Genomic DNA, 27,585 nt, shown 5'->3' with positions numbered 1-27,585 from the left:
GCCATTGTTGTAATGACACTGTTTGGCTGCTAAAAGCCTGGCACACTTCCTGGGGGCTTGGCCGTTATTTAATGCCATCACTTGGGGCAGAAGGGGGAGGTTGTGACTATATTTCACATTTAATTGGATGATAAATCTGTGACACTAATATTCAGACATACAAACATACAAACTGCAACTTGATTGGTCCACCATGAGCTGCCAATTCTAGTTTAATCAAATAAATCTTGTAGATACAACACAATTATTATTTTCTCTCTTTTTTATTTGGTGTAGCAGGAGTGATTACATCAGCACACATACAGCAAGGGTAGTTGTAGTTTTTAGTCTTTGCCCAATAACATCTACGACGTGACCCTAAAGGACTATTGATAATACAGGCGGGCTAAAGCTACAGGTGGCTCTGCAAACTCTACAAAATGCTGTCCTTCAGCACAGTGATATTAGCAATAAATACATTCACAAAGTATTGAAGTTGTGGAGGGAGGTGTGCTTTGTCTTGACCAGGTGGAGCAAAATATCGCTGTGAGCAAGATGGCAGAAATGAGCTAGTGTGACGTCACCTGTTGGTTTGTGGACCTCCTTTTTGAAATGACCTTCGTTCCACAAAGACAACCTCTGATTGGTCACTACACAGTCCCTCCCTAAAGCAGACCCTGCTTTATGGTCTATTTCCCTCTAAATGAGACCAACATTTACTAAATGAGCGTCCTGCTGTGTTGAAGAAGACTTAAAAATAGGAAAAGTGTTTACTGAGCTAATAAATCAAGTGAGAAGTTCGTTAATTTTCTTGTAGACTTTCAAACAATCAGACTTCTTTTTGGGAGCCAGTGGAGACGCCCCCTGTTGGCCATTTGAAAGAATGCAGGTTTAAGGCTCATTGGTTTCGCTCTTTAATAGAGTCTATGCAGAAAACTGAACAGTGAAAACCGTCCTGAAGCCTTTTCTCTTGAGCAACATGCTCGTTTACATCTAGTCTTCGAGATAACACTCCAGTCCAGAGTGACTGATCCAGGTCATATTTAATGTTCTAAGTCTTTTTTCTTCTGTCCATAACACCCAGTATGAAGTTCTGCACTCCAGTAAGGACCAGTTTTAATTGTGCTATAGCTAATGGTAACATCTCAGGTAGTTCTGAAGCTGCCTGCTCCAAGTAAAATCAAAAACAAATGGTTATAAAAATAAAAATAGCACCTCATCCATAACTCGGAACAAAAACATTTAATAGAAGGCTGTACATTTGTCATACGAGTGACTTTATAAAAACCTATTTCATGATAAAAAATATAGCATTAGCTCACATTAGACTGAAAACATAAGCACTTGAATATTCAAGTATAATAACCCAGACGTACAACACATTCACTGGAGCAAAATACTGCTCGTTTCTTCCATGACTCCAAATAATCTGAGTATGTGGGAGAATCCATTGAAAACAAAAGGTTTGTGTCTTGTTTTTTTTGAGCTAGTGAGTGTGTGTTTTTATTCACGCCACTTCACGTCTGTTGTTGAAATGATTAAGAAACCTGGTTATTCAGCTGTCCGGGGTATTTCTCAAACCTCCTCTCTGCCTCCTCGCTGAACGCATCACCTGTTGGGGGTTAAAAAACAATGAATGAAGCCGTCAGAAAAGCTTAAATAGGAGTTTGAAATAAGATGAATAAAGATAAAAATGTGTGTCCTTACCAATGTGGCAGTTATGGAGCCAGATTCGATGTCCGTCGTATTTGCAGTTGCATTTCATGGCGTTGTTGGTGAAGTCACTCTCGGCCACCTCATGATTAGGATTGATCACAACCTGAAGGAGGGAGAAATGTAAAAGGAATAATAGACGATCACAGACATTAACAGCGGTGGAAGAAGTATTTAGATCCTTTACTTCAGTAAAAGTACTAATTATACACTGTGAAGAGTGTCAGTTATATCTGATGTTCCTGGATTAATATCACTGCTGTGTTAATGTGTATGTTTTACTGCTGTAGATGTTTAAGGTTGAGTTAATTTTAACTACTTTATATTTTGTTTGGTGGTTTTATAGCCTTTTTTAGCCTTGTTGTCCTGTGAGAGCCAAACATCTCTAAAAAGTCAACTTTTTAAGGAGCCTGTTTCCAGCTAATCCAAGAGGGTTTTAAAGTGTTCATTTATCTTAAGAAGCTCATCAATTTAAACACTTAATCCTCCAATTTATCACAACCATTTAAATTCAAATTCAAAACCAAACCAAATCCGTAGATAGGTGGTTTTCACTGGACAGGAAGGGTATGAGAATTGTGATGTGAAAAGTAGCTACAGGTGTCTGAGTGTGTTGCCATTTTAACTATTTACATTGTAAAGTACAGTTTGTGTCTGAGTGTTTTTGATTTGTAGGTTACATCCATTCAGTTTTACATGTTTTTCAGCCCTAGAAGTATTTTGGCAGTATTTGCTTTGTGCTCTGCGTATCGAGCCTCGCATGCTCACCTGGAAAATGTAGTTTCCAGGTTTGACGTCTGAGATGTCGATCCACTGACAGTCGATGTCGTGACGGTACAGATCCCAGCAGCCCACGGTGATGCCCTGATCGCCAAAGTTGGCACACTCGTACCGCTTCGAAACGCCTGGGCGGCAAAAAGATTCACTGATTTTAAGATGCATTATCAAATCCATAAAATCAGGCTTAATAAACATGTTTATAAAATTTACAATCCTTGGAAATGGATCTTGGATCAGACTGTAACTTTGATGTGAAATCCCCTTTGATTCAGTGATAAAACCGATCCTGTGGTTTGAATCTAATCTGAAGCCTCAGACTCACCCTCTTGACAATCTGTGTCCTCCAGACAGAAACTGGCCTTGTGTCCCTCCGCCACTTTGCTGCCGTTGGCGTTCAGCAGATCATAATGGGTGAAAATATCCATGCTGTGGTAGTGACTGTAAGATACAGAGAGAACTTTGATGTTGGTGACAAAAAGAAAGGTAGCAGAAAGTCACTAGTCCAGTACTGTAACACTGCAGGTACTGGCTGATGGTTTTACATCACACACTGGAGTAAAACACTTCTGTGAGGTCTCAACAGCTGCTAAATTTCTACATTCTGTAAACAGTGAGTTTATTTTAAGACAGCACTGCCGTCATATGTTGAACTCTTCCTCCCACCAGTCTCTCTGAGTTAGTTTTTCATCAGCCGACTCAGATTGAAAACATGGCTGGGAAATCCACTGAACACTTTAAGGTTAATACTTTAAGGCTTATAAATGAAGTTGACGTACTGTATGTCGTTTCTTGTTTTTGTTTTTTGAACTTTTTCTGTCATGTTTTCCTGCTCGTACTCCTGAACAGTGTCCTCTAAGACTGAGACTTAACTCAGAGCCAATGAGATTAGATCACAGCATCATTAAGTCTTATTATATTGGATGAATGAACATAGCTGTGTGGAAACTATGTTAATGAAGACAACATTACCCATGGCAGGCGTGCCAGACCCACGAGTGCCGGCCAGCTTTTGGCTTGAAGTCGGCTCGGCCGATATTGTGGATCTGTGAGGAGAAACGAAGCAGACGTCTGTGTCCGTAGGGCCAGTTGGCCTTGGCTGCAGATTTAGACAGGCAGTCCTCCTCTGCAGCGCAGTAGAGCATGTGCAGAGGGCGATCCTCGATGTAAACTGTCTGCTGGACCAGAGGGGCGTTCAGGACGAGGTCAGAGGCCGCTGGGCAAAGGGGTAGTAGTAGGATCAGGTTCGAGTTATAGTCCTCATATTATAATACATCAGGAAATGTGTACATACAAGGAAACATGAAACACAGCCCCTACAGCTCAGAGTGACACCAATCTGAAATTCACTGGATTTACACTGGACTGCTTGATTAGATTTTCAGTTCAATTAATGTCTGTTAACACAATAGTGATTGAGCCTATTGCCTGCTGATGAAAGCTGTTGCACAAAGACTACAGTGGGTCAAAATTGATGATTAAATCTGTTGTTTTTGTGCTTCTGTTTTCTTCAGGAACATCAACAGGATTTGCAGGTCAATTGTTTAAACACTTCTGTGGTCGTCACTCACTGTCTGAACAGATGACTCCTGCTGCAAACTTTGCTGCCGACTTCTGGCAGCTGACAGTTTTGTGATGCTGGCACTGACTCAGAGCCATCTCGGTTCCCGTGCACTTCAAGCCGCTCATCACCATCTCCGTCACATTACTGCTGTCCCAGTACCAGGTTTCCTTAGATGGGCGTTAGCAAACAGCAAACAGACAAACATGCAAGCAAAAACAAACACAGTGCATCAATCAGATAAGAAATATTCACTAACTGAGCGGCTCTGAAAAACAGATGTCCATGACTCATTTCTGGCTGCTCACTGAGGACACAGTGTAAAACTTTATGTTTATGATGGCTGGAAAAAATATTTGTGCAGACTCAGAGATCTTAAGATTCACTGGAAGCAGTATGACTTGCATTATAGACTAATTATGAATAATAACAGTATTTTGTATCACATTGCTTCAGTATGCAGCAGTATACTGCTAGACATTGAACTCATAACATTAAAAGCAGCCTTATTTCTCACTTAAAATAAAGCTCCTCCTGCTTCTGTAATTATTGTTTTGATCATGCTACTGTTTTTCTTTACTTTTTGTCATATTTTTATTGTCAGCATGTCTTCTGTGTCTGTTTTCGACATGATGCATTTCAAGATAAGATAAATCTGCTCATATGTAACTGTGGAACAAATCTCTTCATGTAAATCTGGTCCTACTTACAGTGATGGCATGCATGGAGTAGCCGAGCCCTAGCTGCCTGCAAACCACCATGGCTTCCTTTGTGGTCCAGCCTGTGCTGCACACTGTCCCCCACTTGGACCCAACCTGAACCTCCACCCGGCCCTCATAAATGCTCCGGCCGCCCACTATCCGGATCTGCAGAAACACCCTGCTGGGAGTCAGTGAGGGGACACACTTCCTGTCCTGTCTCTACTTTGTCTGGGCTGACAATAAGGCTGTGCATATGCAGCCTTCAGGCAGAGGAGTGTGTTGTTGAAGCAGCTGTTTCGTTAGACTTTTCTAGGCTTGGAGAACGTCAACGTGGTTTCCAGATGAGGTCACCACTCGGCTTTGGCGGTGAGTGGCTTCTGAGTTTGATTAGAAACTTCATGTGTGTCTGTTTTGGTCTGACCACACAGAAAAGACCAAAACAGTATCATGTTCTTTCATGTTGGAAAAGGAAGATCTATTCCATATAGAACATATACTGCACTGTCAGACATTAATACATGCATCCGTGTTCAAGTATATTCCTAAAATACACCAAACTTTAGCATGATAGCTAGTTTCAGGAATATATTTGAATGTGTGTCTGGCTCTAATAACAAGCATTAGTTTGCTGCACATATTAGGTGATATGTGGCTGAACAGAAATATTAATTATATTTGAATATACAGTGGGTTTCACACTGAAAATCTCCAATATCTTCATGTAAACCTGGAAATAGTCAGAAAGTTTCAGCATTCAGAAACACAAGCTGTTATGATGTGTAAAATGAAGAGGAAATATTTAAGATTCTGCACCATTTCTAGGACTCACAATTTAAGTAAATTTGTGGCATTGGCCAACTTAACTCCTTTGTAGAAAAGAGGAAGTAGATCAAAGCCACCTGTCATCTGAACACAGGCTTCAGTGGAAGAGATACAACTCAAATCTAACCTTTTGTATAAAGAGTTAAGCTGGTTGATGATTGCTAGACACAGTGGAGAATCTTAAACATTTCTTTAGTTTACACGTCATAACATCTCGTGTTTTCACATATTTCTGAATCCTCAACCTTTCTGATTATTTCCAGGTTTACAGGAAAATATTTCAGTGTGGTCTGTATATGCATAGAATAAAAATAACAACTATAAACCAGGGTCCAAGACCCCAGCGCAACCAAGAATCAAGGCAAACCTTCCAAAGACGAAGCCATCACTGAATAATTAAGACAATAACTATGCACACGTTGGCTCCAGCAGGCTGAGCTGAGTGCTTCAGTTTCCATTGCTGATCCATGTCTGTCGCTACCGTCCTCCCACAGAAACTGGATTCAGTATCTCATAAACAGACAACCACCGGAAAGTTTTAGTATATCACTAAGCTGCAGTTCTGAGAGCACAGGGTAATTAAAAGACTAAAAAAGGAAAAAGGAGAAAACGTTTTTCTCTTAAACAGTTTCCCCCAATTTTTCACTTTTTTTTCTTGTACAATATTAGAATATTTAATGAAATATAATATACTCTATTTAGGCTTTTAAATATCCTTTAAATGAAATAAAAAGCTAAAATATTACCAGAATATTTTCATTTGGTGTAAGAAAATAAGATTTTAAGAACTCATTTCAAGACTGAAATGACTCTAATGAAATAATGGGAATGAGATGTTTCTGGTGTCCATGATTGTCTGTTATGTTTGCATGTGTCAAATATATGAGGAGGCAACTGGTCGAAGCAGCTCTGCTCTGCTGTAGAAAGTTGTCAGTAAACCCTCAGTGGGTTTAATAACCTACTTTCAAGCCCTGGTTAGCGTAGCCCAATCCCAGCTGCCTGCAGGCCACCATGGCCTCCTTTGTGCTCCAGGTCTCTCCACAGATCAGACCCCAGCTCTGCGTCCCGTTAGAGTCTGAGCTCAGCACCTCCAGGCGGCCCTCGTAACGGGTCCGTCCTCCTGTGAGTCGGATCTGTGCGGGGCCGAGGGGTTAGAGACCACAAAGCAGAGAGTAGATACACAAGGGCGGGCTGGACAAAAACTCTGTTTTTATCTGTTAGGAGAGTTTTAATCCCACTTGGCCCGGCCTCTCTGTGTATCTACAGGAAACATAGAGTATAATCTGGTAAAATACAAAAAGCACTACCAGAAATACTCGTTAAGTTACTAGTTAAAAGGTTAAAATCACTGTTGTCACAGAAAATGTATTGACACCAACATGTTTTTCAAACAATAAATTAGGTCTGCGATGGTTCAATTGAACTAATTACCTCCTTAAGAATGGGAGACAATAAACGAAGGAATGACAAATGGTGTTTCTGTTTTTCGTGACAGCAGTGAGAAAGTATTGGCTGAGAGTGAAAATGTGAGTATGAGCTCTAAATCTCCCTAAATGTTAGAGCAAACTGAAAAGCATTCTAGAGCAGCAAATAACTAATAAATAATGAATGGATAATGTAACAAACACAGTATAAAATATATAGATTTTCAAGTTTTCTCTTTCTGTGCTACATTAGATAACATCACCAGTAATAGTACAATAGTAGTATGCACAAATTCAACTTTCTAACTTTTCCTCAAGAAAACAGAACAATTTCAAGATGAAGCAGGTTAGTGAGGAGGTTCAGCTCTGACCGCGTTCTCCAGGCCCATGTAGGGCACGTTGCAGCGAACAGCAGCGTCCTCCATGTGTTGACAGTCCTCTGATGTGATGTTTTTAAAGGGGCAGCTCCAGATGGTCTTCTCCTGACCTTGGCACTTCACCTCGTTCATGTAGATTGGACCCATTCCTGCACAGACGGAGAGACAGCAGCTTGAAAATTCAAGAGGGCAGATTCGTTTTATGGAGTAATTTGAAGTTCTGCTTTGATTGTCAGTCAGACACTGATGAGAGCCAAATCAAAGTGGTAAAACGTTCAAACTTTTTTTTGACTCACATACTTAAAGTGACTTACATAAAGTACAAATTTGAGTTTACTTGATCCAATAACATAAATCATTGCGAAATGGGACATTCTGCATAATGAGTACTTTTACTTTTGGCACTTTTACTCAAGTGACATTTTGAATGAATGGCTTTTACTTATTCCTAATCTCACTTAAGTAGAAGTGTAAAGTAATATGAGTACTACTTCCACCACTGGATAGCAGCATTCATATTTTGTAGTTAGTTTCTAGAAAACACAGAATCTACTGTTATCAGATTTGTCAAATTAGCCTGGTCATTTTAAAGTATTTTCAAAGGTTATAATTCATATTACAAACGTGTTTTAATGAGGCACAGGCTTAATGAGTCAGAGCCTATTTAATAAGGTGCTTAGATGAGATTAGAACGATCCAGGTCGGTTCATCTGTCAGTTCATGTCAGATTTTTGGACTCTAGCAGCTGTCTGGTTTCTTGTTCAGACAAAATCTGGGCCAAAAGAAACCAACCACTGTTGACACTCTCCCCGGCCAAGGGACCAAATCAATGAAATAGTGATGTCTTTTTTCTTGCATTTTCTGCTGAGGAACTTTATCTCTTCTTTGTTGTTAGTTATTCTTTGTCACAGTTACTGGCCATGCTGTCTCTCCCGTTACTGCTAGCAGATTTGAGAAACAAACGCATCACTTTTTTCAAAGACTTGACTGTTTTGGTCTGGAAAAATGGTGTAAATGTAAAAGCTGTGTCATTAAACCACAGAGACTTAAAATAAAAAGAGTCGCAGGTTACTTTTTATCATGACAACAGGCACAAAGGGGCACATCTAGATGTCCGGCATGTTTGATGTGAATAATTTAGTCATGATAATGTGTCAGATTTGTATTGCTTGAATATGAACATGGAGTTATAGAGTCCAGTCTTGTACGACTTCCAGACTACCTTGTTAAACCCCATTTTTTAACCTGAGACATGTTTGCTGAGTGTGCATGTTCTCTGTCAACAACACCCTGCTTTACATTCACCGTCTGAACTCTCACTCCATCACTACAAGTCATAGCACCATGAGGCGACTGTAATGCGAAATTTCTGTGAAAGGAATTCCTTCAGCGGCGCTCATTTCCGACTTCAGTGACGTTTAGGAATGTTTCTTGGACTCTCTCAGCCAGGTGGTGGTCAGACATCCGTCGTAGCACAGAGCATCTACGCTGCTGCCTCAAAGAGATTTTGTAACTGACTTCCTCTGTGGTAGACATCATAATGTACACACACAAGAGCACACATCCCCACCCAGCGTTTCTGAGAACTGCCCCTCAAAAGGCTGCTTGTTTCTTCTTTGGTGGAATCTCTGGGCAGTTTACCTAAAACCTACACACACCCCCATGTTTTTGAAAAGAATCACTAATGAGGAACACACACACTAAGATAAATATTCAGTGATGAGTAGTAACACGTTACATTTACTCTGTTGTACTTGAGTAATTCTTTAATTAAACTGTAATTCTAAGAGTCGTTGTTTTGCAGAGGACAGAGCTACACACCTCTTGCTATTCTTACTGATACATTTAGGTATTTAGGTGTAAGGTGTGTGGTTGAGTGAGTGAAAGAGAGCGAGGAGCAGAAAGAGTGATGGTGAATGCGAGTGGAGCAGCAGTTGTCGGTTGCTATGTGTCAGACCAGTCCGCTAGGATTGGCCACAGCTACCCAAGCAGTACAGATAATGGAAGAATAGAATAAGATTAAGAATAAAGGCTGCAGCTTCCCAAGAACAACTTTTAGCTCTGATTGCTAATTCAACACACCAGAGGATGTTGCTGTGAGATAATGATTTTCAAAACAAACAATACTGCTGGGACAGTGATATGTTTACTTTGACAGTGGAGGAGTTTAAGGAGTTTCCAGGCGCACTTCTTCATTCAGCTTTAGGGTTCCCATCCTGGCTGCTTTCAACCTTCAGTGAGGAATTTTGAGTCAGATTAGCCTCTCAGCCAAGTTTCTAAGCAGCCAACTGAGGAAATTAATATGGTAAGTGTGTGTGTGTGTGTGTGTGTGTGTGTGTGTGTGTGTGTGTGTGTGTGTGTGTGTGTGTGTGTGTGTGTGTGTGTGTGTGTGTCCAGACAGAACAAGTCATGACCTGAACTGAGGAGTTTTGTTCCAAAATTAGAGAACAACATAACAACTCACCATGAAGTTTGGTATGAAGTATTTATGTTCCAATCCTTTGGTGTAAAACGACCAGAAAAATAACTTTTTTTCTTTTAAAATTGATTTACTGTGGCTCATGTGGAGGCCAGGTGGCTCAGACACGAACTGGATTTATAAAACTGCCCAATTTCCACATGAAATGGCCCATAGTAACTAACTGGAATAACACAGATGGTTTTCTGTTCTAAAAGAGCCTGACACACACCGAAAAGAGCTATTTAATGGATGAGAAACTGTATGGGAAAATTAATGTCAGGAATGCAGTGGGGGAGTGCCTTGCATTTGGGAAAAAGACATTCATGGATGGAAATATTTGTCTATTATTGCGGTAACTTGGTCAGAAAATAAACAGCATATTTATGTATTTACTGCAGTGGGGGGTCCTAGAAAACATTCTTTCTTTCATGTCTTTGTTTCTATTCTTCCTTTATGCACAACATTCCTTTACTTAATTAAAATAAGATCCAAATGAGGAATCCGTGTAGGAATGTGGACTCGTCAAGAGCAGATTATCAGTTCTCTGGGGTGAAGAGATGACCTGAGTGATAAGACAGGCTGCAGATAGACGGCTGACGACGGAGGTCCTGGCTGAGAGTAAACACTTACAGGGATTTAATGTAAAGTGCAGGATCGACTGGACTTTCCTCATAAACGTCAATCCATTAACTTTGCTAAAAACATCAAATTTCACAGTTACACAATGTCTTTATTATTTGTATTGAGGTGTAGAACTTCTCACTCGGGCTCAAAGACATAAAATTTTATTTCTACAAACATTTCTTAGGATGTAGAAATAGCATCACCGGTATGAGTCAAACCTCTGAGGGTGAAGCCAAAGATCAGATTTTGGTGAGCTAAACTGGAAACTCGATGACTGCAGGGTGAAACTTTAGATCCTTGTACAGGACGGAGTGCTGCCTCTGCAGGCGAACATATGAAAGTTTCAGACAGGATTGACTACTTCACTTTTACTGTCTTGGCTAAAAAGTTTTTTTTTTTTTTACCTCTAATTCAAATGCACGTTGAACAAAAAGTACATTTTGACAAATAATCAAATTCAGCTGTTATAGATTCAGGGTGCTGGTATTCTGCACGATGACTCTCTGTCATGGCTTACTGGGACAGAATCGTCATTACTGGTGTTATAAACACTTTTGCTTTTCCTATGACAAGTCAAAATGTCTGCAGTGAAAAAGGTCTATTGAGAAGTCACTAAACATTGACTGATTTGACTGACCAATGAGGCATGCTAGATCGGTGTTAGCTCCCTGCCTTTAAAACCTTGTTATAGACTTCTTAGATAAGAATTGTCTTAAAGTCTTAAAAGAGTGACAGACGCTGACTAAATCCAGCATAATTTAAATTTACTCCTTCATTTATACAGACTGGCTTTTGTTGTAATGTAATTGTCATCTCTTATTGTTTTTTAAATTATCATAATTATTACCAGCCTCAGCAAATTCTGTTTGGGCTGGCACAAATCAATACGTTTCCATCACTTTACGATATTTTTTTCCAAACCTTGTCCCATGCGGGCTCCAGTGAGAGCCTCCTTGGCGCTGCCGAAGCCGAGCTCCCTGCAGACAACGCTGGCTGACTGCAGGTTCCAGCGGTCATCACACACGGTCCCCCACTCGTTGTCTTTCAGCACCTCCACACGACCCTCGCCCAGCCTGGCCCCTCCCTTCAGCCTCACGTTCCTCTAAACAGCAAGAAGACATAAAATAAAATATTATTTTAGTCCTCTGAACAGCCTGGCAGGCACCTACAGTGGTTTCCCTGATTTACGGTAATCTACTATGGGCTAATAAGTTTTGGTAACTGTGATAGAACTTACTATACAGAAATGTACTATCCTTAATCTAGACTGAATCAATTACTAAAAAATATTAAATAATAAAGATTTCACCAAGAACTAGACTACTACCAATTAGCTTTTTCTGGAGCCTTCAACCACTTTTCACAGTATATCATTTGACCAAAGTTTCATACTTAGATCATGTGATAAACATGATAATCTCCATGACAACTGAGCAACCGGCATCTGCTGTGTTTGAAAATCCCATAGAAAGCTACTAAGTTTGACTTGAGGTATGATTGCCAAACTACTATTTCCATGATCAACCACGATCAATTAACTAATCTGACAAAAATAAAAATATCTAACTTGAAGCTGTACTGGAAACTGACAAACCGCTGTTTAGGGTTTAACTTATCACAGTACATTTTGACAGTGTCATAGTGGGGAAAAGCACAGGTGTAAATAATAATGAAATTAATCATTTTAATCATTTAGCTGCTTCAGTTTCAGCGTCCAGGTCTCACTGTCACGGCTTAGAACAGAGTGGTTGCTTTTCTTATCAGTAACACATCTGCTCTTCCTACTATGACAAGTCACAATGTCTGCTGTCCTTGAGCTGCCCTTAAAATAAAGTTAAAGACTACTTTACCGAAGTTTTAAGTTTCTTTTTTAAGGCACTGTTTTGCATAAACAGCGGCCCCGGCATGCAGCTGACGACGGCCGCCATGCCGCCCTCGCAGGACGATGTTGCATTTTGCTTGCTGAACTCCAGTGGGCAGGCTGCCAGGTGGACCTCTGTGCCCGTGCACGCCACAGAGTGAATGTGGAAGTAGTTCTTCTGACGCGCCAAATACAACCTGGAGGGAGCAGAGACACTGTGATGATGGAAACATTAGCCAAAGCCACACTTCAAACTAATTCTTATCAGTGTACCATATACTAATTGTCATATTATACTAGTTAGTCTGCAAAAGTATCAACATACTTCATCATTTTATACTAACGGGTAATGATACAATAACATTGTTAAAGTCAACACATCATGTCTCATTGTTTTTTGCAACTGGTATTCCTTGTAGTACTTTACAGAGTCAGGCTAATTGCTTGTTTCCAGTCTTAATATTGAGCAATTTTCATGTTTAACTTATGGCAAGAAAGTAAAAAAAAACAAAAAACAATTCAAATAAATAAAAAAAATCCCAAGATGTCAAAGTATTTCTTTAACTTTTGCACAGACTGTTCTGTACACCCATTACATTAGTACTATTCAAACAACTTTTGTGTATTTAGCTTTAGGCTTTTGTTCTGAAAATCATGGACTTTCCTCCTGACAGGCCACATGTGCAGGACAGGAGCTCTGGAGGGAATGGACGTGGCTCAGAGAATTACCTTTTTCTATTCTTGGGAACATTTTAAGGCAAATCCCTCTGACTTTCTTATCAGTTTAAGTGGCATTTGTTAGTGAGACTTGTGGAAGCAGCATGTGTGTGGGTTTTTTCAGACAGCTTGAGTTCACCCGCTGACTTATTTATCCTCAGATTACCTTTTGCCAGGGCTGCTCTGTTTAGACTTAGAGTTAGCTTTAGGTTTGGATGTCTGCCTGCAAGGTAAACACGGGTTAGACTGCACAGTTAGGAGAAGAAAACGAGGTGACAAAGTGAAAACTTAAAGGTTACATGATGCACAATTATGTTAAAAACTGTAATTATACTGTTTAGGATGTGTCTCCTTCAACGCAGTTGTTAAAAAGTGTTGTCAGCACATAACATATAATTACAAGTGTATTTGTATATAGTATATTATATACAAAGGTTGCACAGGACACACAGGTTTGATGAAGGTGACACATCCCTTTTAAATGCACGCAAACAAACACAAATGTGACAAAGAATTAAATCAATTAAAATTTGGACATTCATCAGTTATTTTGTTTAGCTCAGGCTGATATGCACTGCATGGCCAAAAGTATGTGGACGCACTTTTCTTCCTATATTTGGTCTGGGCCTGTTTTCAATAGTTTGTAGTGAAAGCATCTCAGTTACAATTAGGGGAAATTTAAGATAATTTTAAACAAAATAGCATGAGGCAGGCTCCTTCCTGTTTCAATATGAAAAGCCAGTAGGGATTAGTCAACAAGTCGATTAACTGTAGCTACTCTCGCTAGTCGACACCAGAAATACTAGTCAGTTAAACTAATTATTACTATATAGTGTAAAATGGTGGTTGACTGTTTTGTCCATGATGTTCTAGCAACCGGCAATTCCCCACGCTTAAGTCAGGATGTAAACTGTATAGCATCTTGTAAAACCAGTACCAGGAAGCACTTTGAGCTTGAAAATGAAAACAAGGTTGTAAGTAGTATGTGACAGAACAAACTAGTATATAACCACCCGACCTGAGCAATGAGCAACCACATACAGCACTGGCATGTGGACGTTAACCTGTGGCTGCTAATGCTAACGCTGCTAGCTACACTCAGCACACGAGCATGACATCGTTTACACTAGTCGACTAGTCTGAATTTGAATGTTTCATTTAAACAACAGGGAAATTGGTCGCTAGGAACATCCCTACAAGCCAAGACGAGATTTTCCCAGTCTGGTGTGGAAGAATATGAACTGGCCCGCATGGAGCCCTGACCTGAACCCAGTCCGACATGTTTGGGATGAACTGGAAATGTAACAAGTGGGTGTCCATATACCTTTGGCCACAGAGTGTCTGACACTTAAAGCATGATAATCAACATGTTAGTACAACGATGCTATTGTGATTGTAGTGTTTTTCTGTTGAGTCAATGTGAACCTCAAGTTAGCACATTGATTTTGTTTGATGTATGGCATTGCTTTTTGTTGGGATCTGATGTAAATATGTTATAGAGGTAGGTGTGACAATTAAAGCATAATGTTAAATAACACAGTCTGTGTTAGTGGGTTCTTCAACCTTTTCAGTACAGGTCTTAACAATAAAAGCGTTATTTCTTTCTTTGGGAAAAAAGCACTCAGGTATTTTGTTACTGGTCTAGACCAAAATCATTCACAATCTGCAAATTATTATTATCTAGTTTGAACATACCTGGAGCAAAAGGTAAAATATAGAAAATATAGAAAGCCAGCCTTCTCCTTTAAGGTACATTTTTGTCAGGGTCGGTCCAATCATCTAGTAAGCTTCATAATATAATATTCAATCCAATAACGTCTTTTTATCACTTTACAGCGCCTACTTCAGGACACATCATAAAGATATAAAATGGTAAAATCCCGCCCACTTAGTTGAAGAACCCAGGAGAAAATACTACTGACCCCCTCCAAAAAGCATGCCATAGTGGGGAATGGGATTTCCAGCTAGTACTCTAATTTGCACAAGATTAAAAAAGATTAATACATTGAAAAATGATGTCCCTGCCACTAAAACAGCACAGATTGACGAAATCTATCCAATGAAAAAGGGCCTCAAAACATCTTAATCATAAAACATCCAAAGAAGAATAATTCTTGTGCATTTACTGTACTTAATTGATTAGATTAGATCTGATTAGAATCATTATTTGTGCTCTAGATGCAGAAGTTAAAACATTCTAGAAATATCTATGCCTTCATTGGGTCAGTCTTCAGTCTGTGCCATGTCAGTGGAAATGTGAAAGAAAGACAAAAAGAGATGAGAATAAAACTAAACCTCCACACAAGGCAACCATGAGCTTTAGCAGGATACAATACAAATCTACAACCCATTCACATGCTGCACATCATAATAATATGATATTAGAGGGAAGGGGAAGTGGTCATCCAGCTAGAAACAGGAGGTAAATTGTTATTGTCTACTCCAACAGGAAACCCACTGTCAAAACTACAGTAAAGAGGATGCAAGCGGATGTGGACGGTGGGTTTTCCCAGGGACAGTGTACCTTCCACCGGCTGAAACATTAACCTTTGGCCTGGAGACCTTCTCAGCCGCTCGCTTTTTCAGACGTCTGCAACAGTGAGACAGCCACATTTCATCACATACAGGAGAGAGACTACATGCAAACACACACACACACACACGCACAGGCTGTCTCTGTGCTGCACACGTACACGTCTTTAAGGTAAAGTACTGGAGGGTCAGCAGTGAATAACATTTTTGACATTCCACAAGTCTCCGGTATATCATGTTGCAGACTTCAGGTCACCAGTGCATGATCACAATTACACAGCTATTCTAACTATTCACAATTCAGCACCACAGTGGCCATTTAAGTCTCATTCAGCAGCTACGACACCTCATTAACCCCTTCACTCCCAGCACCCTACCACCATAACCCTGACTGCTTAAGAGATGCTCGTATCAAGAACCGATCGCTCCACCTCGTTGTCAATCAACACATCAATAGCCCTGATCCTTATCAACAAAATTAACACCTGGTTTGTAAAATGTGCATTGTGTGAAATATAGAAATAAATCTCAGCCTGAAATAACAGTTGGAATAACTTAATAATGTTCCCCCCTAAACAGGCTTGTATAATTCTTGGCATGAAAATTATCAGATTTTTTGGGCTGTCATAAAATCAGGAATTGGCAAATAGTCTCAGTATGTGTCTGTCCATTTGTTTCTGCCTTCAGAAGATCTTTATGACCAAACTCTGTTTTGAGTAGGTGAGTCAGTGTAACCTGTACTGACTACATGACATGACTATACGTTTAGAACATAAAATATGTGAGTAAATACCCCACTCTTGACTTTTGAGGCTTTTATGTGTCTTAAAATAGGCAGTTGCTAACAAGTAGCTAAATGTCGCTACAGAGGGGCAGAAACTCATCTGCTCACTCTTGCAAACTACTCAAACTCAAACTTTCCAGCTTGTAAATGTATCAATTTATAGTATTTTCCAATTGTAGCTATTTCAGATTATAGTGCAGTTTAGTGAGGGTGACACTGGAGTCATGCAACTGTGGTGCACGTATTTTATAGTCTAGCTTTTTACTTCTGGCAAAAAGTGCAGTTCATCTTTGAAGATAATCTCGCTGAACAATGTGTCTGTATCATAAAGTTGTTTGCCACAGAGTAGATTTTCTGCAATAATTCAAAAGCAAATGGAAAAATCCCACTGGCTTTTAGTCGAGGGAACCGGGGCGATGCTAACTTCAGCGTCGGCCTATAAAAATGTCATAATGTCATCCTGCAGCTCTCTATTTAACTGTACACAGGTTGGCTTCACTCCAGTCGTATGTGACCCCCCCCCCCATTCCCTGAACCTCAGCCTTCACACGAGCTTGAGAGAAAACACACATTTCCCCTCGTACTACTGTGAACCATCTGCAGGGGATGAGTAAAGCGCCTTCAGCTGGAGCGCAGCCAGGAATGTGTGCCGTCATACTGGAAGGACGAACTGGGAAAAGAAAGTGGAGGTCTGAGAACCCACCAAAGTTAATCACATTGATTCTGTCCAATTCGCTGTTATTTTAATCCCTCTGTGTACTCATTTAGACACTGAATGAACCCAATTGATTATGAAAGCAAAACATGTATTGTGTTTTTTATCTGCAAAGAGTCACTTAATCGATTAGTTGTTCTACAGAGAAATAATCAGCGACTATTCAAAAAAGAAATGAATAGCTTACAACATCTTCTTGTTCCAGCTTCTCAATTGTGAGGATTTGCTGCTTATGTGCTTTTTATATTATCCAATCAAATTTGAAGACATCGTCTCTGGCTTTAATTACATGTGATGGGTATTTTTCACTATTTTCTGACTTTGTATAGATCACACCATTAACTGAAAAGATTTTAAAAATCACTGAGAGAGAACTGAAAAACCGAGGTAAGGTCTTCACTTGTCTTGTATTTTCCGACAGACAAGTCAAAAATACTTAATCTAAAATTATATAAAACTGAAAAAAATCAGCAATTGCCTATTAGTTTTGTCGATAATTTTATTTCTAAACTCCACTTGTTCTTTCATACTTAGATACCGAGATTTGAAGGCAGATGGAAACACATGGGACAAAGAAAACACTGGCTCATACTCTTCCATCTCCACAGCAGTTAATAATGACTCCTCAGCAGAGACCGAGAGCATGAAATCTGTGACCCGACCAGCGCACAAAAACAACGTGGCTTTTCTGTTCATCCAAAGGACAAAACAAAAACATCCTCAGAGGGAAGAAATGAGACACAGAGCGGAACAATCAGAGGCGTATGTGCTTTGTTGCCGAGCTGCAGTTCTGGCAGATGGCAGATGAAGTCTACACACAGTCGCTCTCATATCTGCAGTAAACAGCAGCTCCCATAATGTCCACTCTTTACCGAACAAAGACTGAGATACTGCTGGTCAGAGTGTTGCCACTTTGCTTGACAGACTAAAATGTCAAACAGGCTGAGAGAAAGCTCCTGCACACTGAGCTCTAAACATCAGAACACTATTCTCTGATGACAACTTATATGATTTCTGGGTCCTGAAGTTTGGTTTTCTTCATCAGGTGCAGCTCTGACCCCATGATCTCACACCAGAATCTGGTTTTCATAGTTTACTTACTTGTAGAAGTTCTTGTTGACTTTTTTCTCGTGTGGGAATCCCAGCATGCCACAGACCACATGTGTGTTTTTGATTGTCCATCCCAGGTCGCAGATCTGCACCCAGCCGTCTTTGTATTTCACCTCCACCACACCCTCCGTGATGGGCAGCCTCTTTTTGGCCATGGGGACTACGGGCCGGAGTCGCACCTCCTCTATCCTGTTCTCATCCACCTGAGCCTGCTTGGGGAAAATCAGGGCTGACTGTCAATCAAAATAATTCCAGATTTAATAAATTTGCGTGCAGATAGAGCAGGAATGAGTCCTAAAATCCAGAAATGAGATAGCACTTCAACACTTTCGGTTCAGTTGTCTTGAAGTCAGTGGGATTTTTGAATGGGTTTTTTGTTAGATGCTTAAAATAAGGTCTGTGGTTTACACAAGCTGAAGAGATTTTCATGTTTTCTTCTATGACGTAAAATACGTCAGTAAGTACCCTACTCTTGAATAGAGCGGCAACTCATGATTATTTTCGAATAATCTGTTTAATATTCTCTCAGTTCTATAAAATGGTCCATAAAAGGTCAGAAAATGGTGAAAAATGTCTTTTGTCTGACTTTTTTCTCTAAAAAGATTACTCAAACTGATCAATCAATCGATTACCAGAATAGTTGGAGATTGATTGGCAACTAGTTGAAAACTAATTGATTGTTCGTTGTTATTTTCCAGTCATTTTCAAATTGTGGTGTAGCCTGGTAACCTGATTAATCTCTACTGTTACTTTTTAATTTAAATGATAAACGACAGACCCATAACACTGACTGAGTGGAACACTATTATTAAAATATGTGCTTTTATCACTGTACTTAAACTACATGGCGTCTCCCTCTCCCCTCTCTGACAGGCGACTTTGAAGTCATGACTGAAGCCACTGGGAGCAACTATAAACACATCTGATATCTGCCGTGGTCAGACAACACATCGTCAAAATGAGTTCTGAGAGAGAAAAGTGTAATTTAAAAAATATGACATTAAAACTATTGGTTTGATCCCTCGGACTGATGTATTATTATATAAAATTTTAATGACCTGTGATGCTAAATGAGGATAGGATGCTTTAGTCTGCAGAATATCATAGGAATCCTTACAATGATCATACTGGCACATCCATGCATACAAACTCACAAATGCACGTCTCTTTAAGACTCTTGAATGAGAGGAACAGACTAAAATAATGAGTCAGTGAGTAAATTTAGGTCTAATCCTCTCACTAACAGCTCATAAGTGGTAAACTTCACTATCTTATTGCTAGTTTTTGCAATGAGTCACTTCTGCTGTGGTTTCCTTGGGGAAAAAAACTGGCTGTGGTCACAGATTGAAGTCTGGACACCACATTTGACTAAGCCTGACACGCAGCAACAGGCTCAGAGAGGGAGAGCAGTGCTGAACGACGTCCCTCCCACTCACTCTTATGAAACTGAGACACCTCATTCAACCATTCAAGTCATTTCCAGAGGTCTGCGGAGACGAGTCCCCGGTCTAACCTTGTTCACCTCGGACCAGTTACACAAATGGACATCAAAGAGGACACATGGAAAACGCATCCCACCCACCCCACTTTTCCCTCAGAGTTTGATTCAACGATTTCCACAGTTATAAATCTTTATTTATCTAGGGAGGGTGCACTGAGCACACTTGATCTCTTTTAGAAGCACTCTGCTTTACATTTGTCCATCATTCCCACCTGGCAGTCCATGAGTACAAACACTTTCTGATTAGTTCTACTAGAGGTGGTGGGAGTGAAGTGCCTCCTCATTCAAAGGCACAGAGAGCAAGGCTTGACAATAATTCAATGGCTTTACTCTCTTTCTATATAATATTAGGATTAAATAGACTATCGTTTACATTAGGACATGTATCACAAGCTTATATGCACAGCAGTTTACTGCTCTTCATACATGATTAAGACAAAAGTGAACAATTGTTGCGCACAGTGTTCATTGTCGTTCCCTGTTGAGTTGGGCCATTATCGGGCCGATATTATGTACAGTCTGATCCCAGCCCAAGTTTTGTATCTCTTGGTTTACACCACAGTGGAAATCAACATAATGACTGTTGATTGGTTTGGGAAACACTGATGGACATTTTTCCCCATTTTCTGTCATTTTATGGACCAAATAGCTAATCAATTAATCAAGAAAATTATCAACAGATTAACTGACAATGAGAATAATTGTTAGTTGCAGCCCTACAACACACACTACTTCACCTCAGGACAATATACTTTGAGCAGCTGCTGCTTTTAATAGGTTCAGACACATGGTATAGAGCAGAGCTAATCAGCACCATGTGTGAGGCAGCTACAGGTAAAGTTGCACAGAGGCGATGAATGCCTTCCATGTGGACTAAACCTTAAAGTCTATAGGCAGTGGAGCAGCAGGGCTGTTAACACTAAAGAGTTTATGGGATTATAAAAGCTTCTTTATGAACATAATGTTTAATGCAACAAGATTACAAAAGTACATTAAATGAATTTTAGCAACTTACGTCAATAACATTTGAGTCCACAAAGCCAGGAATCCTCTCGTCTTTGCACACAACTCCGGCATCCTCGTCGTGAGTGCAGTCACTGTTGCCCCAGCCGCGAGACTTGCAGAATTCAATGCTCTTCTCACCTCCGCCACACATCACGTTGTCCAGCCAGATTTTCCCTGGACAGGCAGCAGACTGTCAGTGTGGCACCAGCACACTCCCAGGCCTGCGGAAAGTAGTCAGTCCAGGCCTGGAAGTGACACTTGGTTGCTTGTAACACTGGTGCTCTGGGAATTCGTAGCAGAAAACTCGGCACAGTTGTACTTATTCTAGACAAGAGGCTGAATAAGAGAATGAGCTAAATATCTAAAATGGAAATGCAGTTCAATCAGTCTAATTTTACATAAATAAAGTATGATTGGATGCGGCTGAGGTGGCTTGGTCAAATATTGTGAACCAGATTTCATTCATATTTTTGTATATTATAAAGAATATTCATGATATAAATCGGATAAAGCCAAACTGGTGACACAGTAACATGGCTAAAAATATTCAGAATAATACACATTGCTCAAGCTGGTTTACAGGATATGTGGGAGTGCCACCTACACCTGCCACAGTTTAGACTGTGTAATTGTTACATTGTCAGCAGAGCATATAGTGTATTGAACCAGAAACTGACTGCCAAGAACTGGCTGAGGTCACTCTTACCTTGGCCTTTGCCGTATTTGGCGCTGTGGGTCCATCCTGTGGCTGAGACGAAGCCCAGCTGGCGACAGAGCACGTTGGCGTTGGCTATTGAGAAGTCGTCATCACAGATGGTTCCCCACTCTCCCTTGTAGAAAAGCTCTATCCGACCCTCGTTGTGTTTTCGGGGATATCCAGCCAGTCTGACCTTTAGTCGCTCGGTCTGGGGCTGAGGGGATGGGGAGGGTGAGGGTGACGGTGAGGGTGCCGGTGAAGGTGCTGGCGTGACTGCGTTTGGCGGCGTGGTCTGGGCCAAACAGCAAGGTAAGCACAACCAGAGCAGAAGGCTGAATGCCAACTGTTGCCTGCATCTTGACTTCCCCATTATTTCAGCTGCACATGAGGAAAAAGAAAAGACAGCGACAAGTTTAATTAAGAAGTCTGTTTTCTGTACAGAATATTGGGCTTATTCAGGTAGGTTTTATGAGGTCAAGTCAAGTCAAGTCAAATGTATTTATGAAGCACATATAACAACAACCAGCGTTGACCAAAATGCTGTACAAACCACAGAGCAGGTGGCTGAAATCATAAATAAAAGAAACACCAACATAAACATCAATACACGCAGCTCACAGGCACTCATAAATAGGCGTAGGCACAAGTCACAAAAACCACATCAGGAGGAATCAAACGCTAGTGAGTAGAAGTATGTATTGAGTCTGGATTTAAAAAGAGGTGTCATTATAAGTGTAGGAGGTGAGCAGTAATATATATTTTCAAACTGAAGGAACCCGTTTCTGGTGCACATCAGGAAAGGTAGCATGAGCAAATAAAAAGTTTTCGCTGGTTAGTCCATGTCGTTTTCACACTTTTTCACAGTTTTTGTATGGATGAGCAATAAGTGTATTTCCCACAATGTCAAAACCAGATGGAGGACTTTGAGCAACCAAAGTTCTCATCTAGTTGCCCCCAAAAAATACACTTTTTTAGCCCAAAAGAATCTCTGCTCAGCTGTAGTGCCCTCCAAAAAGAATGTACTTTAGAAATAGCTGCTAAAACCAAGAGGGCTCACACAGTGGACATGAACATGTGCTCTGGATATGGACGTAGGATTAATGTACGAGCGCAGAGTTGCTCCAGCAGTTTGATTCAAACCATATGGCCGGTGAATTCTGTAGGCCTCCATCATGATCAGGCTGATCACATACAGTAGGTTCCACAACCATAACCTCAGCTGCAACACCTCGACGTTTTGTTCCTTTTCTGTCTATTTTTTTTCAATATTGCTGTGCTGAGTTTATTGAGCTGACATCACTACTATCCAGGTCATTCATTCTGAATAATTCATTCATATTTCTTGATACAACAAGCCACCTTTTCCCAACAAAATGTCCACCCTGCTCTCTTAAACCTCCCTGTACAGCCCTGGTGCATGATGAATGCTAACATAGGCCTGCTATTGATAACTTGACAGCTGCACTCCTTCTTAGCTTTTAGCGAGTGGGGGGTTGTTCCTCCAGAGACACAAATACAGTAGTGTGATGTGTTTGTACAGGAACCACAAACTTAAGGTGCCCTTTCCAAAACATGTCTGAGGCTGACTGCGTCGTCTGAGTCCAATTTCACAGTGTATGGAAGGACACACACGTTCACACTAAAAGCTGTAGTCAGCAGGAGCTTTTAAAGGCGCTATATGTCTGAGCTGAAGGCCTGTGGGGCCACATTTTTAGGCAGATATTCTGTATCTTATTTTATCTTTTTTAAGGTTATTTTCTGCTTTTATCATGTCATTCATAGTTCAGATTGTGAAAAAAACACAGAAAATGAGGAGCAAAAAATACTAAAATACCAGAAAGAATGAATAACATCACAGTTTAGGGCTGCAGCTAACGATTATTTTCATTGTCGATTAATGTGCCAAATATGCTCTCAATTAACCGATTATTTGTCTGGTCTATAAAATGCCTATTTCAGTTTCCCAGACATTAAGGTGACATCTCAAAATGTCTTCTTTTGTTTGATCTAGTCCAAGATATTCAATTTACAATTATACAACAGAGAAAAACAGCAAATCCTCACATATAAGGAGCTGGAACCATTTCTGCTTGAGAAGCACATCAAACAATAATTTGATTTTCAAAATAGTTGCCGACTGACTTTCTGTAGATCGACTAATTTCTTAATCTCATTTTAGGCCGCTGTCCCTCCAAAGTCAAAATTCTCAACTAAATCCAAACTCAGCTTAAAGGAATACTCCCAACATGTTGGGAAATATACTTGGTTGGCTTCTTAGTGAGAGTTAGATGATAAATATACACTGCAACCAGTGTACTAAGCTAGGCTAAACACATTCTGTACCAATCTCTATTTAATACAAAGAGATAAAACTGATATTCATCGGATATCTTCACAAGAAGGAAAACAATCTTCCCTAAAAATGTACCAAATACATTGCATGATAATAGGTGGCAATGGGTGATTTGAAGGCCCTCTTCTTTGTTTGGCGATATATTTTTTCCTTTATTCTTTATGTAACTTGCCAAACTTGTTTCCAGCTGCTACAAAAGATTCAAGTTTGGCATTTGTCCCTCAAAAAGCAGCAGCTGCATTAACACAAACATCCAACAATCACAGAGGAAGAATATTGAATATTGTCCCAATATTGGCAGTGAGGACATTTTAAAGAATGAGCGAGGAGGAGAAAAATGCAGCAGCTGAGTTTTTTATCAACCCTCTATGACGTGTAAGCTGGAAGTGCTTGTCGCCTCTTTGTGGATGAATAAATTCAATTCTGCAGAAATGTAGGAAATCGCTAAGTAGGGCTGAACAATTAATTGAAATATTATCGAAAATGTAAAAGTGCAGCATCCAAACCACAATAATTTTTTGGTAAAATGTGTCACAACATAACATAATAAATGAAGCATTGTGGAGCTACAGAGATGCCCTGGCATATAAATCACAGCCTCTAGACGTTACGAGAACTTGTTTTGTACAGAATATAGCAATTTGCTATTCCCACAAAACCGTGACTCATACTGTAATCTGTCAAAATAATTGCAATATGATTTTATTTTTTTTGCAGAGGTGTAACAGTTTAGCCTTTTTTTAACTCTGTCTGTTGTAAACATCCATCTCAGTGTACAGGCCGACTTCCTGTTATCTTTGCATACACACAGTTTTCCTCTATTAGGACAGACTGTTGATAACATCACTTCCGGTTTCACCTCCAAATAAAATGGTTTAGATAATCTGGCTAAACTGTCAACCTGAATCAATATCATCATATTTCCAGATGTTAGCAGCTACTCTGTTAAGTACAAAGTTATTGTAAAAACTACAAAAATAATACCCAAGTTGAATTAACTAGAATTATCCTGTGAGGGAACTTGACCCAGTGTGGGAGGAGAGCCTGTGATAGTGAATCATTAATCCAGTAAATTAAATAGATTATTACAGAATATAAAAGATTATTTAATGCTTTACAAACTGGTGATTTTGTACCTACAATGAAACTCCATCACATCAGGGGACCCTGACAGACAAATATCTGATTTTGATTTTAATTCAAACCAATCATTTTCTCTCTCACACACACACACATATCCAACTGTTTTTCTTCCTCTCTCACCCCTCACTGAAGCAGAGACTCTTCATACCAATGTGCTCATGGATCAGGTCTTGTGAAAGGCTCAAATCACCCAGGCAGCAGTTTGTTAATCACTACCAGAGGTCTGTGCCTCGTTGGGCTCTTGTAGACTGAAACAAACTGGGAGTGAAAGCTCCCTGGGCCACAGAAAAGATTTTCCTGCCTTGTTGCAGCACGCTGTTGACCTCAGAGGAACTTTGTGAAACTTAATCCTTAAACAATCAACATGAATGGGAGCCACATGAAAGGGAGAAGATGGATGGTGAACGCTGAGGGAGAAGGCGGGTTTTAGATATACTGTATAAGCAGACATATGGGAGGGAAAACAGAAAATTACAGTTGCTCGAAATGGAAACGCATGATGGTCAAACATTTCCTAGAAAATTTTGTGAAAGTGCAATTAGGGTTGTGTGGCTTTCTGACCCACCTAACTGTTTTGTAAGAAGAGTCCAGATGCAGACGATAAGACAGGGACGTAATCTTTTCCAAACTTCCGAACAAGGGACCCTTTAAAAGCTTTTAATAAGAGCAAACTCCTGGCTGTTTATCCTGACATTTGCATTGTCCTTTTAGCTCCACAAGACCAGCCAATGGACCGTTTCACCACTTATATTCTGGGAAACAGCTGCAGAGCATCTGGACCACAATTTGTAAACATGTACAACTACAAGCTTGATGGCTTATTTAGAATGAGGATTTATTAAAACATTACGAACAATGATCACTACAGTAGAAAACACCATCGGAGAGGACCAAATGTTCTTCTCTAAGGTGTATCTCCAATCTATAAAGCATTATTGAATAATGAATCATCCATTAATAAATATAGACACAACTTATTTACCCCTAATGTGAATGCCTTATTAGGAAGTGCTACAAATTTAACCCATTTCACATTTTCTCTAGTCCAGACCCTGATCTATACACCACACCAGGTATTTGGCAGCAGGGAATCCTGCGAATTTGGCTTTTGGAGCATATTTTGTTTCCTGTTGCAGCATTCCTCACATTTTTTCATCTCCAATTTTCAGCATCCTACAAGTGAACATTTGTTTAACAGGTATAAATATTCAGCTAAATGACTGTACAGCACAGTGCTGCCTCACAGTTATCAAGGCAACCCCAAAATACTGTATATGATGTGTATTTTTGAAAGGCAGACTATGAGTATTAAAATGTAGCCTGTGACTTTTTTCTCATTACGAGTTTTACTATTGAAATACAGCAAAATCACAACTCCACTCTGCATTTCTCTTCATTTCGGACAGTAAAAACTAAATTTAATCTGCCTTACCTTATGTTTCCAGTATGAGGAGGTTATAGCGGTTCCAGTGGAGAGGGGGCGGCTGGGCACTAAATTTAGGTGATCCGGGGGTTCATAAACTGCACTCCAGAGACAAAAGACTACAAAAATATCCCAGTACTTGTGCTAATTCATCTCCTCCATCAAACACGGGTCCAATTTGCGGGACAGTGGTCCACCTAGCAGCCAATTACTCCTTCCAGCGTTATTGTCTGTGAACTGCCAGCTGTGCAGCCTTCAGTGAAGAGGAGGAGATGGAGGGGGAGGAGGAAGAGGAGGAAGAGGAGGCAGGAGTGGGCTGGATTTAATCCCTGGAAAGACACTGACTCTTTCATGGATGGTTCTGTAACAGGCTGCTCCTCTTGCATAACGCCAAAAAAACGTGAATTTCACTCATCTCACACGCAGGCTACGTGTGTGACGAGCTCAACGTGTCCGCAGGAGATTTTTCTACCGGAAAATAACTTGGCTGCACAAAAGTTTATTGTAAGAAATATCTTAGCTGTGAAATCAGTTCAATACCTTTAATCTGACCCGCAGTACAGGTAGGCTGCTTTATAGGATATTACGTTGCCTTTATATGGTTTGGTATCTGAAAATAATAAGAAACTTTCTCAAAATAATGACTTAATATCTCAAGTTAATAACTTAATGCGAAACTTGATCAATATATTGAATTAGTATTTTAAAAGATACCAGCTAAGTCCTTATTTTGAGAGTTTCTCATAATAATGACTTACAGGTTCCTCTTTTCATCACCTTGGTGGAAATGTGCCTCCAAAAATAGCTGGTATCTTCATGTCCCATTAATTATAACGTTAATGTTTGAGAGTTTAATAGACAGTATAGATATTACAATAAATCCTGCAACTCACAAACCGTGATTCCAGCTTTGCTCTGCAAATTCAACGCACATTTTAATTTAAGGAATAATTCGACATTTTGAGGGGAAATAACATTAGCCTTCTCAGCTTTCTTGTCTAGAACAGACACTGGAGTGAATAAGCTGATTGAGTCCCATAGAAAGTGAGTGGAGTTGTCGCCTTTAGTTGGTCCTAGTCGTTAGCTTTGGCTGAGATACCACCATCATACCAAACATAAAGCTACAGCTAGCAGACGGTTAGCTTAGCTTAGCATAAAGACGGGAAGCAGGGGGGAACAGCTAGCCTGGCTCTGTCCAAAGTTAAAACCAAACACACCTACCAGCACCCTTAACAGGCACTAAATAGAACTTTGTATAGTTTGTTTAAACTGACAAAACTGAAGCTAAAAGATAAATTACTTTTT

At 40.0% G+C, this 27,585-nt stretch overlaps 1 protein-coding gene across 3 annotated transcripts; it reads right to left on the bottom strand.

The window, feature by feature from the left end:
• Positions 1–259: 259 nt before the first annotated feature.
• Positions 260–26,518, bottom strand: loxl3b (lysyl oxidase-like 3b). 3 transcript variants are annotated; one of them, XM_070842238.1, is made up of 15 exons: positions 26,290–26,518; positions 21,371–21,739; positions 20,675–20,838; positions 18,150–18,367; positions 12,290–12,497; positions 11,361–11,541; positions 7,349–7,503; positions 6,516–6,686; positions 4,741–4,896; positions 4,041–4,200; positions 3,442–3,685; positions 2,795–2,910; positions 2,461–2,597; positions 1,687–1,798; positions 260–1,591 (listed from the first exon to the last, which is right to left on the bottom strand). In XM_070842238.1, the coding sequence occupies exons 2-15, from the start codon at positions 21,729–21,731 to the stop codon at positions 1,518–1,520; spliced, it is 2,457 nt and encodes an 818-aa protein (XP_070698339.1). In that variant the 5' UTR covers positions 21,732–21,739; positions 26,290–26,518; the 3' UTR covers positions 260–1,517. The 3 variants fall into 3 exon arrangements, with proteins under 3 accessions (XP_070698339.1, XP_070698337.1, XP_070698338.1); XM_070842236.1 differs by lacking the exon at positions 4,741–4,896 and having other exon boundaries at positions 18,150–18,370; XM_070842237.1 differs by lacking the exon at positions 4,741–4,896.
• Positions 26,519–27,585: the final 1,067 nt, after the last annotated feature.

Source organism: Pempheris klunzingeri, chromosome 13 (assembly GCF_042242105.1).
Source record: "Pempheris klunzingeri isolate RE-2024b chromosome 13, fPemKlu1.hap1, whole genome shotgun sequence".
NCBI classification, from domain to species: Eukaryota; Metazoa; Chordata; class Actinopteri; order Acropomatiformes; family Pempheridae; genus Pempheris; species Pempheris klunzingeri.
This window is presented reverse-complemented; position numbering and strand designations above follow the sequence as displayed.

Excerpts from the sequence above, each read along its gene's own strand:
- loxl3b (XM_070842238.1), bottom strand. The coding sequence starts at position 21,731 with ATGGGGAAGTCAAGATGCAGGCAACAGTTGGCATTCAGCCTTCTGCTC. Across the intron at positions 4,201-4,740 it reads ACTCCATGCATGCCATCACT|GAAACCTGGTACTGGGACAG; the intron begins GTAAGTAGGACC and ends CGCCCATCTAAG. Across the intron at positions 2,598-2,794 it reads GGACACAGATTGTCAAGAGG|GCGTTTCGAAGCGGTACGAG; the intron begins GTGAGTCTGAGG and ends TTTGCCGCCCAG.